The sequence below is a fragment of the Miniopterus schreibersii genome, assembly GCF_964146895.1.
Source record: "Miniopterus schreibersii genome assembly, chromosome: 10".
In the NCBI taxonomy this organism is placed as follows: domain Eukaryota; kingdom Metazoa; phylum Chordata; class Mammalia; order Chiroptera; family Miniopteridae; genus Miniopterus; species Miniopterus schreibersii.
In genome coordinates, this window is record NC_138110.1 from 56,938,582 (window position 1) to 56,952,098 (window position 13,517).

At 51.0% G+C, this 13,517-nt stretch overlaps 1 protein-coding gene across 1 annotated transcript in view; it reads right to left on the reverse strand.

The window, feature by feature from the left end:
- Nucleotides 1-321: 321 nt before the first annotated feature.
- PPP1R16B (protein phosphatase 1 regulatory subunit 16B) overlaps nt 322-13,517 on the reverse strand; it is a 58,640-nt gene continuing 45,444 nt past the window's right edge. Inside the window, exons 4-10 of the mRNA XM_081148788.1 lie at nt 12,892-12,995; nt 11,024-11,148; nt 9,413-9,538; nt 8,818-8,893; nt 8,007-8,136; nt 7,749-7,917; nt 322-5,047 (exon numbers count right to left, since the gene is read on the reverse strand). Of these exons, the coding sequence (XP_081004914.1) occupies nt 4,538-5,047; nt 7,749-7,917; nt 8,007-8,136; nt 8,818-8,893; nt 9,413-9,538; nt 11,024-11,148; nt 12,892-12,995 (1,240 nt within the window). The 3' untranslated portion in view covers nt 322-4,537. The remainder of the gene's footprint in view (nt 5,048-7,748; nt 7,918-8,006; nt 8,137-8,817; nt 8,894-9,412; nt 9,539-11,023; nt 11,149-12,891; nt 12,996-13,517) is intronic.

Below are 13,517 nucleotides of genomic sequence, written 5' to 3' on the forward strand. Positions count from 1 at the left end.
ACGTATAAATATGTCATCAGACACACCTTTGAAAGTGTGCTCAATGTCAGTGCCAAAGGGAACACTGACAGAGTGAAGGCCATTCCCAATCATCCACCTTTTCTTGAACTCACCAGATTTCACCATCTCCCAGTCTAGAAAGAAATCTGTTCCATGTCTGAGACCTCAGAGCTCCCCCTGCTTTAGAGGCCTCCTGGGAGAGTCTTCTGTGGTGTGGGGCAGGGATTCCCCACCTTCTACCCCAGGCTTCGCCTCTTTGTGAATTCAACTCAGCATAGTTCAAGAGAGCTCACAACAATGACCACAGCCACACTAAAAGGTGTTATTAAAAGGAATTTAATAATCTTAATTAAAAACTCAACAGCAAATTCTGTCACAGGCCTTGGCAGCTGGAAGCAACTCCAGGGGTGTGCCCCGTTGGGATGTGGTTGGGCCACGGTCTTGGACACGGGGTCCACCACGGCCGCATGGCGAGGAGCTACCTGAAAGTTACTTCAATACAATATCAAAGATCTGCAAGGATTTTTTTTTAAAAAAGTTTTAAATATATTAGATTCTCTTGATTGCCATTTTACACAAAGCTGCTGATAGAGTATACAGAGTTTTAACTTTTTTTCACATAAAATACATTTTTCTTAAGTGTTCTCTGTACATCAGTGGCTTCTGGTCTGGTGAATTATTGCGGAGGGCTGGGGGTCTGCAGACTTTTCCTGGGTGCGCAGAGCCAGGCCTCGCACTATGGCACTTACATGCCCATGGGAAGCAGGTCCTCTGGCCAACTGGCCAGCAAGAGACTCCTATCGAGGAGAGGGCTATAGCTTCTGGCAAAGGGATCACTTCTATGGAGTTACCCACATGACCCACTGACCACATGACCCTTTGCTTTTATGTGCCCTGGGGGAGGGGAGGCTGTCACCAGGCTACAATAGCAAGAGTTAAATATAGTCCTTCTGAGCATCTTGTAAGGAGCACCTTCTGGAAAGTGCCCCAGTAGCCTGCTCTGGGAAAGCAGGTGGAAGAGAGAGCTCAAGATCAAAAGGTATCTGACACCAATAACCCAAATGGTCTTAAGTTACTATAAAGCCAGCAAACTGCGGTGGGATAAGACAGGGGGCATACCCTTGTTAACTTTCTAAACCCATTTAAGATGATAAAATGGTGCAGAGCAATTTCATCGATGCTGCATATTTGATGGAAAATTACGTCCTGAAGTCTTTAGTAGACTTGGGTCTAGGGTTCATTCAGCTTCCCTGAGTTACTGGCCAGAAACTCACCTGGTGACAATTTTCAATTGTCTGGGGCATAGGGTGGGGGCAAGGGCCAGAGCTCACAGGGAGCCATGTGGCACCTACTTTGGAAGTAGCCTCCTTCAATCTGCCAGGAACTGCCACCAGACCTGGGGCTCAGCAGGAGCTGGGCATCTGGTCAATCTCGCCAGGATTGTCCCAGCTCCTTGATCCACGCCTGCCCAGAAGAGAGACAGGCTCATGAGGAAAGGCTTCAGTGTTGAAGGAGAAGCTCCCTCTCCTCCCATTATCCACAATAAATAGTAAAAATCAGCACGAGGCATGGGTTTAAAAACCTGAGATGCATTTGGCAGGAAATTCCAGACTTCTTACTCCTCTAGACACCAACCTCAAACTGCTATTATATATACAGTGCCTCAAACAGCCTGGCCTGAAGGCAGCTAGGAACACTGGGAGGTCCATATAGACTTGGGATGGTGTCTGCCTGGAACCCAAGACCCAGCATCTGCATTTAGTGGCAAATGTCATATAGGGATGGTCATGACAGCTACTTCCTGGCTAAAGGGATTCATAGTCTCGGGGGGCTGGAAGCTGAAAAGCAAAGGGGTGCTGGACCAGGATGCAGTCACTCTATCTCAGATCAATTGAATGGGCTGCTGCTGACACCCATGATCCTCAAGAGATGAAAACCATGAGGAGTAGCCTCCTCACACTAGCTTGTTCCTCCTTTATCCCCAGAACCCAACACAGTGCCTGGTATGTCACAACTACTCAATAAACCACATGCGTGAATGAATGGATGACCTTGACCCCGGCCTGTCCTTCAACACCCAAGAGACCCTACAGGAAAAGTACCCCAGGTACTTGAAGCCCCAACAGGGAGTGGTTTATCTCTGACTGAAAATACGAGCTTGTGCTCAAGAGTCTTCAGCCGGCTCCTGTTGGGGAATCAGCGGGATTCCCAGCCTTCTGGGCGGAGAGGACAGCCCAGGAGGCAGGAAGCCAGGGGAACGAGGGAACGGCCAGAGGGCTTAGCGTGGGCAAGAAATGCCTGGGCCCTGAGCAAGCCGATCCAAAAGCCTGCACAGCTCTCCCCCGAGGAGTGTGTGGCTTCCCTTGGCACTCCCAGCTTGTAGCTTAAGTTGGCTCAAGAGGAATTTCAGTGTTAGTCTGATCTGAACACTGTTTTAAAGCCAAAGTTATGTGTGTTTTAGGTCATCCCTGCCCCGCTCCAGCCGTAGGCTGAGGTGATGGAGAGCCCACCCAGACCCGAGGGACATAGGAGGCACCACGCACACCTGTCTGCAGTCTCCTGACCTCCCCTCCACCCCAGGCTGGAATGTCCTGGAGTTGGGGGGTAGGGTTGGGCTGGTGCTGTGATCCTCCCTGCATCCAAGAGCCACCAGGGGCACAGCGACTCTCCTGAGCCCTGTGCTCTCCTGCCCAGTGGCCCTACTCCTGGTAAAGCATCAGCCTGGCCCCTGCAAGCCAGCTCCCTCTCTGGGTTAGGGGAGTGTGTGAGGGCCACAGTGGGGACTGGGAATGACAAACGGCAGACCCATTGCTAAGGCTGTGGCACAAAGAGAACTTCTCCAGCCACAGCCCCCTGCCCAAGTGCCCCCTAGAGAGAATTTTTCATAGGCTCAGAAAGAAGAGGGTTAAAGGGAACCCAGATTTGTCCCCTAAATCACAGAATCAGGATCTAGGGGGCACCTTCAGAGCTCTAAGGAGGTAGTTTTAGGACAAATAAAAGGCTCACAGAGCAGGGAACAAACCTGCTCGTTAGTTACACCAGTGGGTTTTGGCTGAGTCAGTGGATAGCGCCCAACTCACGGGCAACAGTTTCAAAGGGGCTCATGAGAGAATGCAGTGGAGAGGTGGTGAGCGGCCTGCCCCTCAGGTGATTGAATGGGTGGTCACACAGCTGGCTCCTGGCATGGGCAAGGCTGTGGGGAGCAGGCTTGTGACCAACCTCCCAGCATCAGGGAGAATGGGGCTATGAAACTGTAGGGCTGGAGTGAGACCCAACTCCAGCCCCACCACCTCTCTTCTGAATGCAGTTTGGGGTGTTGGCCATGGGCACCTTGGATTTGTAGCCCTGCGGTGTCACCACTCCAACAGGAGTGGGCTGGGAGCTCCTGGCCCAGGCAGGAACTCACAAGGGCCAACTGGCAACTTGTTTCACTGAGCATTCCAGAAAAAGCAGAGCGGGGGCCTGGGGGCCTGAGCATTCAGTCTGGGAGGTGGGCAGCAGCCCCTCACTGCTCCCTCTGGTGGCTCAGAGTGAGGAGGGCTGGCTGAGAAATTGCCAAAATGAGCTCACCCCTCTCCTTGGAAAAGCCCTTCCAACTGAAGCTCCTCACTTAAGTTCATTTTTCCAACACAAGTCAGTAAGGCCTAGTGATCATGGCATTCTCCATGAAAGCAGCCAAATTCAATTTCCTCCCGCCTCAAGTTTTACAGCCTTACATAGTTCTTTTATCAAATGCACTTTTGGAAATGCTGCCTTTTGTTGCCTGCTCCACTTTTTGATGTTTCCATCCAAGAACAAAATGTGATTTGGAAAATTCCAGAAATGGAATAGCCTGGTTTTCCACCTTGGCCCCTGGGTGGTCACACAGCTGTTCCCTGGCACAGGCAAGGCTGGGGAACAGGCCTGTGTCCGTTTCACCCACCCATGTAGGTTCATGGCTCCCTCTGGACACAGAGGGCTTCCTGCTCCTGTCAGATGTGGATGGTGGTCCAGACCCCGAGAGGACTCTGGGCAGGACTATGGGTCTCAGCTTAGCAGGCTCCCTCCCCTGCTAAAGCCACACTGGCAGTGGTGACAAACTGAGTCTTAACCTCAATCCTCTTGGGACTAGCTCACAAATTCTCTGTCCCACCTGCTTCCCATGAGCCCAGCTGTCATCCATACACAAGTTGATGAGGTGTGTGTGTGTGTGTGTGTGTGTGTGTGTGTGTGTGTGAGACATGCAAGTATTGGTCCAGAGAAGCCTTTACCAACAACAGAACTGGAGGCCCAGCCCTCCTCCCAAACCAGACAGCAGGGTGAGTTGGGAAGCCGCTGGCGGCCTTGTTTCTGATGGCAGACAATGCAGCAGGAAGCAGACCGTGGGAAGGGGTGTTGCTATGGGCAGCTGGCTGAGAGGTGGGGTCAGCGTTCCTCTGGGAAGCAGAGCCCATCTCCCCCCAGCTGCCCTCTGAAGGCTCCCCAGCCAGGCCTGCTGGGCCGGCCTGGATTCCAGGGACCCCTCCCCAAAGCATCTCTCTCCTCTGTCCCATGGAGACTAGGAGATGCGGCAGCAGCCGTGGACCTTCTCTTCCATCTCCTCAATGGGGGCCTTGAACTTCAAGAGGGGGGGATCTCCGCTGGTGACCGTGTAGTACACCGAGGTCCCATTGCTGCTGTACGGTGAAGTTCTGCCTCCGATCAAGGGGGCCTTGCCTTCGCTGCTGCTCTCGCCCGTCCTGGCCATGCCACTGCCCAGGTGGGTGCTCAGGAAGGGGTGGCTGAGCAGCTTGGCCGCAGCCCGGTGCCGCTTCAGCTCCAGAAGCGTCTGGGGGCTCTGTTCCTTGTAGCCACTCCAGGGCGGGGCGGCGTCCGCCACGCCGGGGTTGCCGTAGACCATGCTGTAGTCCGGCGCCTCGTACACATTCCAGGCGTCCCCGTTGGACAGTGCGTACTGGTAGGCGCCGACCGGAGCCCGCAGGCCGTTCTCAACGGGCATGTCCATCTCGCTTCGTGGGATCTTGGTAGAGAACTCGGAGAGCAGCACGGGCTTCTCCAGCCGGGGGTTCTGAGAGGGAAAGGACAGCATTACCAGCTGGCTGGGGGGTCTGAGCCCACTCCCCCCCTGCGCCCCTGCCGAGGGCACTACTGTCGGGACCTGTCCTGCATCCGTCTTCCCTACCTGGGTAACAGGACATCCAGTTTTCTCTGGGGAACTCACCAATCAATGTGTTTTAATAAAGCTAAAACCCTCATCCTTGCTCCAAGGGCTGGACCATGACCCCAGGCCTGGACAGTCAACACATTCATTACAGGAATTGGCTCAATGGTGGGTTCTAGACTGAAACTGGTTTGATGAAACTCAACCCTGGGACTTCTGCTAGAATGACTGGGAGAGAGAAGTTCTGTTTCTATAGAAATTGCTGGTGGTGAGAATGGTACAAGTTGGGGGCTGGGGAGACACCATGTCAAAGGGCCTGCTTGATAGTGAGGCTGATGTGAAGGAAGCCTGAAGGAGACAGAGAATGCGTCCCGATGCTGTGTTTTCAGGCCCTGGATCCAGCTGGGCCCAGACTTTCCAGTGACATGAGCCTGTAAATTCCTTTTTTGTGTGAGTCGACTTCAGTTGGGTTTTTGGTTACTTGCAATCCTCCCTCTGTATTCCCAGCACATCTCCACTCCAAATAGCAGAGATTCCTTTACACCCAGAAGTCCCTGCATAACTGGAGCTGCCTAGAAACTATCAATGAAAAGGTGGATACGTTTGACAGTAACGAAAATGTAAAGACTAGCAAATCGCCATAAACAAAGTCAAAAGACGCATGACAAAACTGGAATGATATCTGCAACACATATGACAGAAAAGGGAACAATCTCTCAAATAAAGAGCTCTTAAAAGCTCATTTAAAAAAGGCTCTACTGCACAAAAGAAAAAAGTCAACAAAGGACACTAATATACAGCTCACGGCAAAATACAGCATTAAACACAGGAAAAAATAAAAACATTCAACCTCACTAATGATTAACAGCATAAAAATTAAGACACTGAAGGTTTTACCAATCACACTGACAAGTGTTTCTAAAGTTTGTTGTTACTCAGTGCTGGAAGGGTGTGGGAAGATAGCTAGGCATGTAAACTGCCACAGCCTCTTTGGAGGTCGATAATCACATCATCCAAAAAAAACTTGAAGAATGAATACTTTGCACCAGCAAGCCCATTTCCAGGACTTTGTTTCACAGATATGCTCCCCAGGAGAGCAAAGCCTGAAAGTCGTAATTAGGCAGGTGGGAAATTATGGCATGTCCTTGTACTGGAATATTCTGCAGCTAAGAATGAAGACAGTCTCCACATACTGACTTAGGATTCCAGGGATCTCCAAGAAATGTATAAATCACAAATAAAAATAAATAAAGCATAGCTGGAGGCATCTGAAATGTGATTTGATTTCTGTCTACAAGTCTTTTCTCCCCAACCCCCAAGCTTGGGGACTAGATGGAACAAGGCCTCCATGTTGCCCTCTCCATCCCAGCCTACCCCCAGCCCCCCAGCTTTGATGGGGATCCCCTTCAATAGGCACCACCACTCCTGCTGGTGAGACCAGCCTGCACGTGACCTCCCCATTCACTGGGGAAGCAGGGTCCCATGGAGATGTGTGCGCATGCTGGGCAACTAATCACCCTGCATCCCGCCAAAGCAACACTCTCTAGAAATGCTTTCAGCTGCTCGTAGTGTGGTGGTGGAACCAAAAGGCAGACCACAGCCCGGACAGCCGGCCTCTCCCTCCTCGCCCCCAGCAGTTCTGCTCTGGCCCCAAACTTTTGCCCCACTCAGCAGCACAGCCAGGCATGGGCCCGAGTGTATCAGTACTGAGTTGAACAGTGTCCCCTCAAATTCATGTCCACCCCACACCTCTCAACATGACTTTATTTGAAAGTAGGATCTTCACAGGTGGCATTAGTTACTTTAAGATGAGGTTCTATTGGATTAGGGTGGACCCTAATCAATGGCCCGTGTCTTTCTAATAAGAGAAGACAGAGGCACAGACACACACGAGGAGGAAGACCATGTGAAGACAGGCAGAGTCTGGAGTCATGCTAGCTAAGCCAAGGAATGCTCGAGCCACCAGAAGCCGGGAGAGAGGCACACAGCGTTTTAGACTTTTAGCCTCCAGAACTGTGAGAAAATAAATTTCTGCTGCTTTAGCTCCAAGTTTGCAGTAGTTTGTTACAGCAGCCCCAGGACACCAACAGAGCATCCTCTTAGGAGAGCAGTCTCAAACTCGGGACCATTGGCTATTACTGGGTCAGGCTGCTTAGAGGTCCTACCAGTACCTATCAGTTTTTCAAAAAATTTCTCCTAATCAGATGCATTCTGATAAACACAGTTCTCAACCTCTTGTTATATCCCCTGGCCCCCACCCTGGGAGTTTTAGTGTCCTTAGCTCCCAGGGTGGCTGCCCTACTGAATCTCTTTCCTGGGAAGCCCAGGTTAGACCTGTTGGAGTATGAGCAGGCGCAGGGTGATCACTCGTCCCCTGTCGATTATGAGAACTAATGGATGCCAAAGCCCCCAGCTCTGACTCCAACACACCCTAGGCTCCCCTCGTTAACCACAGTAGCCACCATCACACTGGATCCAGCTGGTTTGAGGGCCCTGCCCAGCTAAGCTCCCCCTGGAGGCGCTCAGATGACGAGGCCAGACCAGGCTGGGGCCCTGGTCTCCTCCCCAGGCGGCGGCTGACACCGGGGCAGGGCATGGGGCCACTCACTGGGTCCTTATTCTCCTGGTCTGTCCTGGTCTCCCGGACGTCCCCGTTGTAGGCTGAGGTCCGCTGGTCCTCAGCCGCGCTCCGCTGCTGCCACAGGATGGCCTCGCCCTCGTACTCCTTCCTGTACAGGTTGGTTCTGTCCGACAGGCTGGCTCGACGCACCACCTTCCTGCAGGAGAGAGGGGGCCCGAAGGCTGCGTCCAGGCCCACAGGCAGGCGCGGGCATGGGGACCCCCGGCTGCCCGGCCCCCGGCTCACCCCCGGCTGCCTGCGCTGGACGTTCTCCGGCTCAAGGACGACTTGTGCCTCAGCTGGGACTTCATGATCACGTCGTGCTTGTGCTTCAGCTCCAGCAGCAGGACCCTGAACTCCTCTTCCTCGCACAGGTCTGAAAGGGCAGGGGAGTGTGCTGTGGCCCCCGAGATCCCTCCAGACCAGAGGAGCTGAAAACTCCCAGCATCCTCTGGGGCATGCAGGGAGGGGAGAACACAACGCCACCCTTATTTCCTGGCCACAACCCAATCCTTAGAGGAAATAACAGGAAACCCAGGTTCCGGACAGTCACAACTCCTGAGGGTCCCAGCTACAACTGAAGGAGTCAGACACCTTTGATAGGTTGCAATAGGACTTATCAACTCTCCACTGACACAGGAAGTACCAACAGAAACAAGCAGGTACCCTGTAGCCCAAGCAAGAAGGTATTCCAGGGTGCTAAAGTCCTATCTCCTCACCCAGCAACCCACCTAATTCCTCCACTCATCCGTCTGCCTCTTCCATGACCAGTCATCCATCCATGCGTCTGTCCTCTACCCACCCACCCATCCACCCATCCATCCATCCATCCTTCACACTCTATCCATGCATTCATCCACCTATCCATACATTGATCTATCCATCCATCTGCCCATTTATCCATTAACCTATCATCCATTAATTTATTCATTCATCCACATATCCATCTATACGTCAATCCAGCACCCATCCAACCATATATTCATCCATGTATCCGCCTACCTGTCAGAAAATTGATGAGAGCCTATGTGTGTAGCAGGTGGTGTGCTGGACTTACCTATTGGCATTTCATCCATAGATGTCCTAGCACTGAGACTGGCTCCATGGGATACCAATAGCTCTGCCATTTGCATCTGAAACACAGGAAGAAGCCCATGTTCCCACTACCCAGGACTCAGAAAGCCTAAGAGATGGAAGGAGTGCCCAAGGCCTCTTAGGATGTGACCCAAAGAATGGTGGGGCAAAGCTGATTCCCAGGGAAGGCTGATTCCTGGGATGCAATGGACTGACACCACCTCCAGAATGCCTGGGCCAAGGGACAGAAGAAAAAGGAGTCAGCTGTAACTCTAGAGCTGTCAGGTGTCTAGGGAGGGACTGCAAAAACTGCAAGCAGGGTTTTATATCTGGGAAACAAATGGAGAAACTACTCAAAGCAGAAACACTGGGATTTTCTAATTTGGCAAATTTAATTGTTATCCTGTTAGAATACAACTTGTCAAATGTTTTTGCCAACCCCCTAGGTCTTTTCCCAGCTCATATACTAGCTGTAGTCAATGCCTTAAGTGGGTCTTGTGTTGAACCAACCGCTAGACCACAGAAGGGCAGGTTGATCCTGTTCTGGCCTCTCCCACAGCCCTGTGGGTGAAAACTACCTGTCCCCAGAAGGCAGCCGCGTGCAGGGGCTCCCAGCCATCCCAGTCCTTCACATCCACACGCACTCCATGATCCAGGAGGAGTTCGGCTGCTCGTAGGTACCCATTGGCTCCAGCTATGTGCAGCTGAAGGAAAGGAAAGATGTGAGCATTCCTTGGGGTGGACAGTCCCACATTTGGAGGTTGGATAGCACTCTCCCTAACCCAAGTCTAAGATCATTCTTGGATCCAGTAGAATAGAACAGAATGAGGTGGAAATACCAGCCACATTGCAGGGAATGATTACATCTGCAATATGGACCTAGAAGGTAAGGCAGAGAGGTGAGCTCTTCTCCCTTATGGTTGGTCTTAGAGCTCCTGTGGTTAAGGAAACAGTGTTTACTGAATCCCTACTATATGCTGAGCCCGGTGGAAGAGGTCTCAGGAGTCCAATACGATGGTTTTAAAATATGCAGTCCAGCCAGCATGGCTCAGTGGTTGAGAGTTGACCTATGATCCAGGAGATCTTGGTTTGATTCCTCGTCAGGGCATATGCAGGCTCAGTCCCAGCAGGGGGCGTGTAGGAGGCAGCCAGTCAATGACTCTCGTCACCGATGTTTCTAGATCTCTCTCCCTCTCCCTTTCTCTCTCTCAAATCAAGAAAAATATATATTTTTTAAAATAAAAAATAAAAAAACATATGTCTGCAAATTCTTTGACACATCTCCCTTTAAAGGATGGAGGTTAATTTCTCTCCCCTTGAATGTGGACCAGATTGAGTGACTTGCTTCTAACAAACAGGATATTGTGAAGGGCAGCATATGATTTCTGAGGCTCGGTCATAAAAGGCATTGCTGTTTTTACCTTAGGCTCTCTTGGATCAATCACTCTAGAGGAGGCAGCTATCATGTGAGGACATTCAAGTAGTGCTAAAGAGAGGTCCCAAAGAAGCAAGAAACTGAGGCCTCCTGCCAAGAGCCAGCACTAACTTGCCAGCCACCTTGGAAATGGATCTTTCAGCCCCAGTCAAGCGTTCAGATGACAGCAGCCCTGGCTGACATCTTCACCACAACCTCATAAAAGACCCCAAGCCAGAGCCACCCGGCCAAACTATTCCCAATTCCCTGACCCACAGAAACTATGTGAGATGATAAATATTTCTTGTTGGTTTAAGAGGTTGAGTTCTGGGGTGGTTTGTTACATAGCCATAGTAACCAATACATCCAATAAGGGAAAGCCTCATGCTAAGGCCCCAGCTCTTCTACCTGGCATCATTCAAGGCCTCCAATGATGGGTGCCACCTTGCAGACCTTAATTGCCCCATTTGTTCAATCTCCCAGAAAACACATAAAATACTTAGCACATGATGAACACTCAGGAAGCGATTAACATTCTTAGAGAGCCTTAAGTGATCACAAAGTGCACCGTGGGAATAGAAGAGGGATTGAGAAGGAGACGAGGCAAAGAGAAACCAATTGCCCAGCCAAGGTGGGAGATAGAGGTGAGAGCCCAAGGAAGCCAATAGAAGACTGGCTAAGAGCAAACAGAGGCCCCAACTGTAGAGGTGTAGCCTCCGCCACGTGCTAGCCCACTTCAGCTCTAGCTGGTCTTGGTTTTGGCGCCTATCCTCACCAGCGTGGCACCCTGGGCATCGACCCAGTCAAGGTCCTGGCCCGCTGCGATCATACAGTGGATGTCCGCAATCATCTGCTGCTCGGGAGCCGCCCGCATCTCGTTGATTTTCTCTTGAGTGATGCCTGTTGGGGAGGGAGGATTTGGTCAGCACCCCAAGAGGGGAGAGAAGGAAAGTCAGATAGGGAGGGCAAGGCTTCTGCTACCCAGGGTCTGCCAGTTAAGGGGGTAGACAGATATGCCCACAGATCACTATGTTCCAGGCCCAATGAGCATAAATGTGTGCTGGCCCACAGGACAAAGGCCACTCTTGCCTGGAGTGACCCAGTAGGCCCTGTAATGATATCGGTTACTGTTAAACATGCTGTTCTTCTACCCGGAAATCCTACCATCCACATACCCAGCGAAAACTGATCAAATGGCTGGCTCCATCTCATCCTCTGGGTCTGGCACCCTCCCCTGACCACCCTATCTGACCAGGGTGTGTTAGTTTCCTTCATCTCGTGCACAGTTGCGTTTGAAGCATCTGGTACAAGGCTCAGTGAGATTTTTGTTACAGGAATGACTGAATTAATGGATATACAGGGGTGGGCAAAAGTAGGTTTACAGTCATGAGTACACAAAACACAGTTTATTCTTGTATGATTATTAATTATTGTATTATTTTCCATACGAACAACTGTAAAATTACTTTTGCCCCACCCTGTATAACTTTGAAATGGAGAGTTGAATAAATTGAGGTGGAGGGGCCCAGAAAGACATTTGAAAGCCTGAACCTCTAGCTGAAATGTTTAAGTGTTACTGGCAGCTATGGATGATATTTAGTGAGAAAGTGACATGCTCTATAAAAAGGTCCATTAGATCAAGCAGTCTCGGGTAGAATTCAGGGGAGCTCTGTAAACTGGAAAGGACGAAAAATGCACGTTTATTTTTAACCTTCAAGTGAAACAGAGCATTTCCTTCCATTAGACGTAGGCAAAACCACAGAATGAGTGGCGCCTGTGCCGCTCTCACCAACAGAAACTGTAGGTATTTTCATATCATATTATCTGATTGTTTCATGAATTAATAAAGTTTGTAGGTAACACATTTTAAAATATTTTGGTAGCTTTATTTGAATATAGTTGGTTTCCTTTATAATCCTATGATTTTGATAACCATATTTAAAAATATTATTCTGAGAAGGGGTCCATAGATTCACAAGATGGGCACAAAAACTGGCAGGAGCCTCTGCAGGAGATGAGCGGTTAGAGCCCGGGTGCCAGGGAATGCACACAGCAGATGGGGGGGGGGTGCTGGGATCTGGGGAGAAACAGGGTCAGGGCCTGGACCGACGGGGCTGCAGGCCAGGATCTGGCTTGAGATTCCTTTCCGAGGAGGAGCCTCAGAGTTTGTACTGGGCGGGGGAGGGGGAGGTTGCTGATTGCTACACTTGTTTCCTTTCTGCAGCTCTTTTGTGACTGAGAACAGCCCACATCTTGTTTATCCCGGCCCCTGGCAGCCAGCATGGTGCCTGGCAGGCACCAGCAAATGTTCCTGACTTTTTATTATTTTCCCAAGTGGGAATATATCTTTATTGTGAATGTTTATTGAATTGCCACAGCTGACGAAGAGGAGACGAGGCCAGCTGAGGCTGCCTGCGTGGGTGGGTGACACAGAGGAGAACAATACCTCCCTTCTGCACAGCACGTGTCCTCATCTTGTTAATCACACAACAGTAATCATAACGGGGACCCACCCTATTTCCTGAGCCCTGAGCACGAGGCAGGCAGGTACTAGCTTGCTAACCTGTTCACCCGAGTTGATTTAACAGCTGCTCACGGCAACACTGCCCTGAGCCCACTTTATGGCATGTGCCACACTCTTACCCTGGTAGGCCATGCACGTCTCGATGACATCCAGGGTGGGCTCATCCTCACAGAGGTCATACGGCATGTTCCCATCAGAGTTGACAGCAAGCAAGTCGGCCCCACTGCAGAGAAAGGGCCAGGGTGAGGGCCAGGTAGGTATGGCTAGGGTTGGTCTGGCTGCCTCTGCCCTCTGGCCTCTCATCCACTACCCCACTGTGCACCCAGCACCCACAACCCTGCCAAAATGTGCCCCAGCAAGGACAGTGGCTTCAGGATCCTGGGAACCCCAGACGCAAAGAGGCCAAAATCCTAGAAGAATTGTCCCAACAGACCCCCAGTTTCCTTCTCTGGTGAGCCAGCAGGCAGGCCCCTGAGGACAGGTGTCAAAGTCCTCCCTGGTGACAATAATAAAAATAACATTAGCGACAGCAGCACCAGTTGTCAGGCATTTGCTTAGAGTCAAGCTTGAGCCAAGCCCTGTACACACATCATGGTATTAAATCCTCATAACAGTCCTCTCGGGCTGGTATCGCTGGCCCCATCTCACTCAAGGGGAAACAAAGACTCAGATACGTTCAGTCACTTGTCCAAGGTCACACAGCTGGGATGTGGGAGGGTCAAGAATCAAACCTGTGTCTCTCATG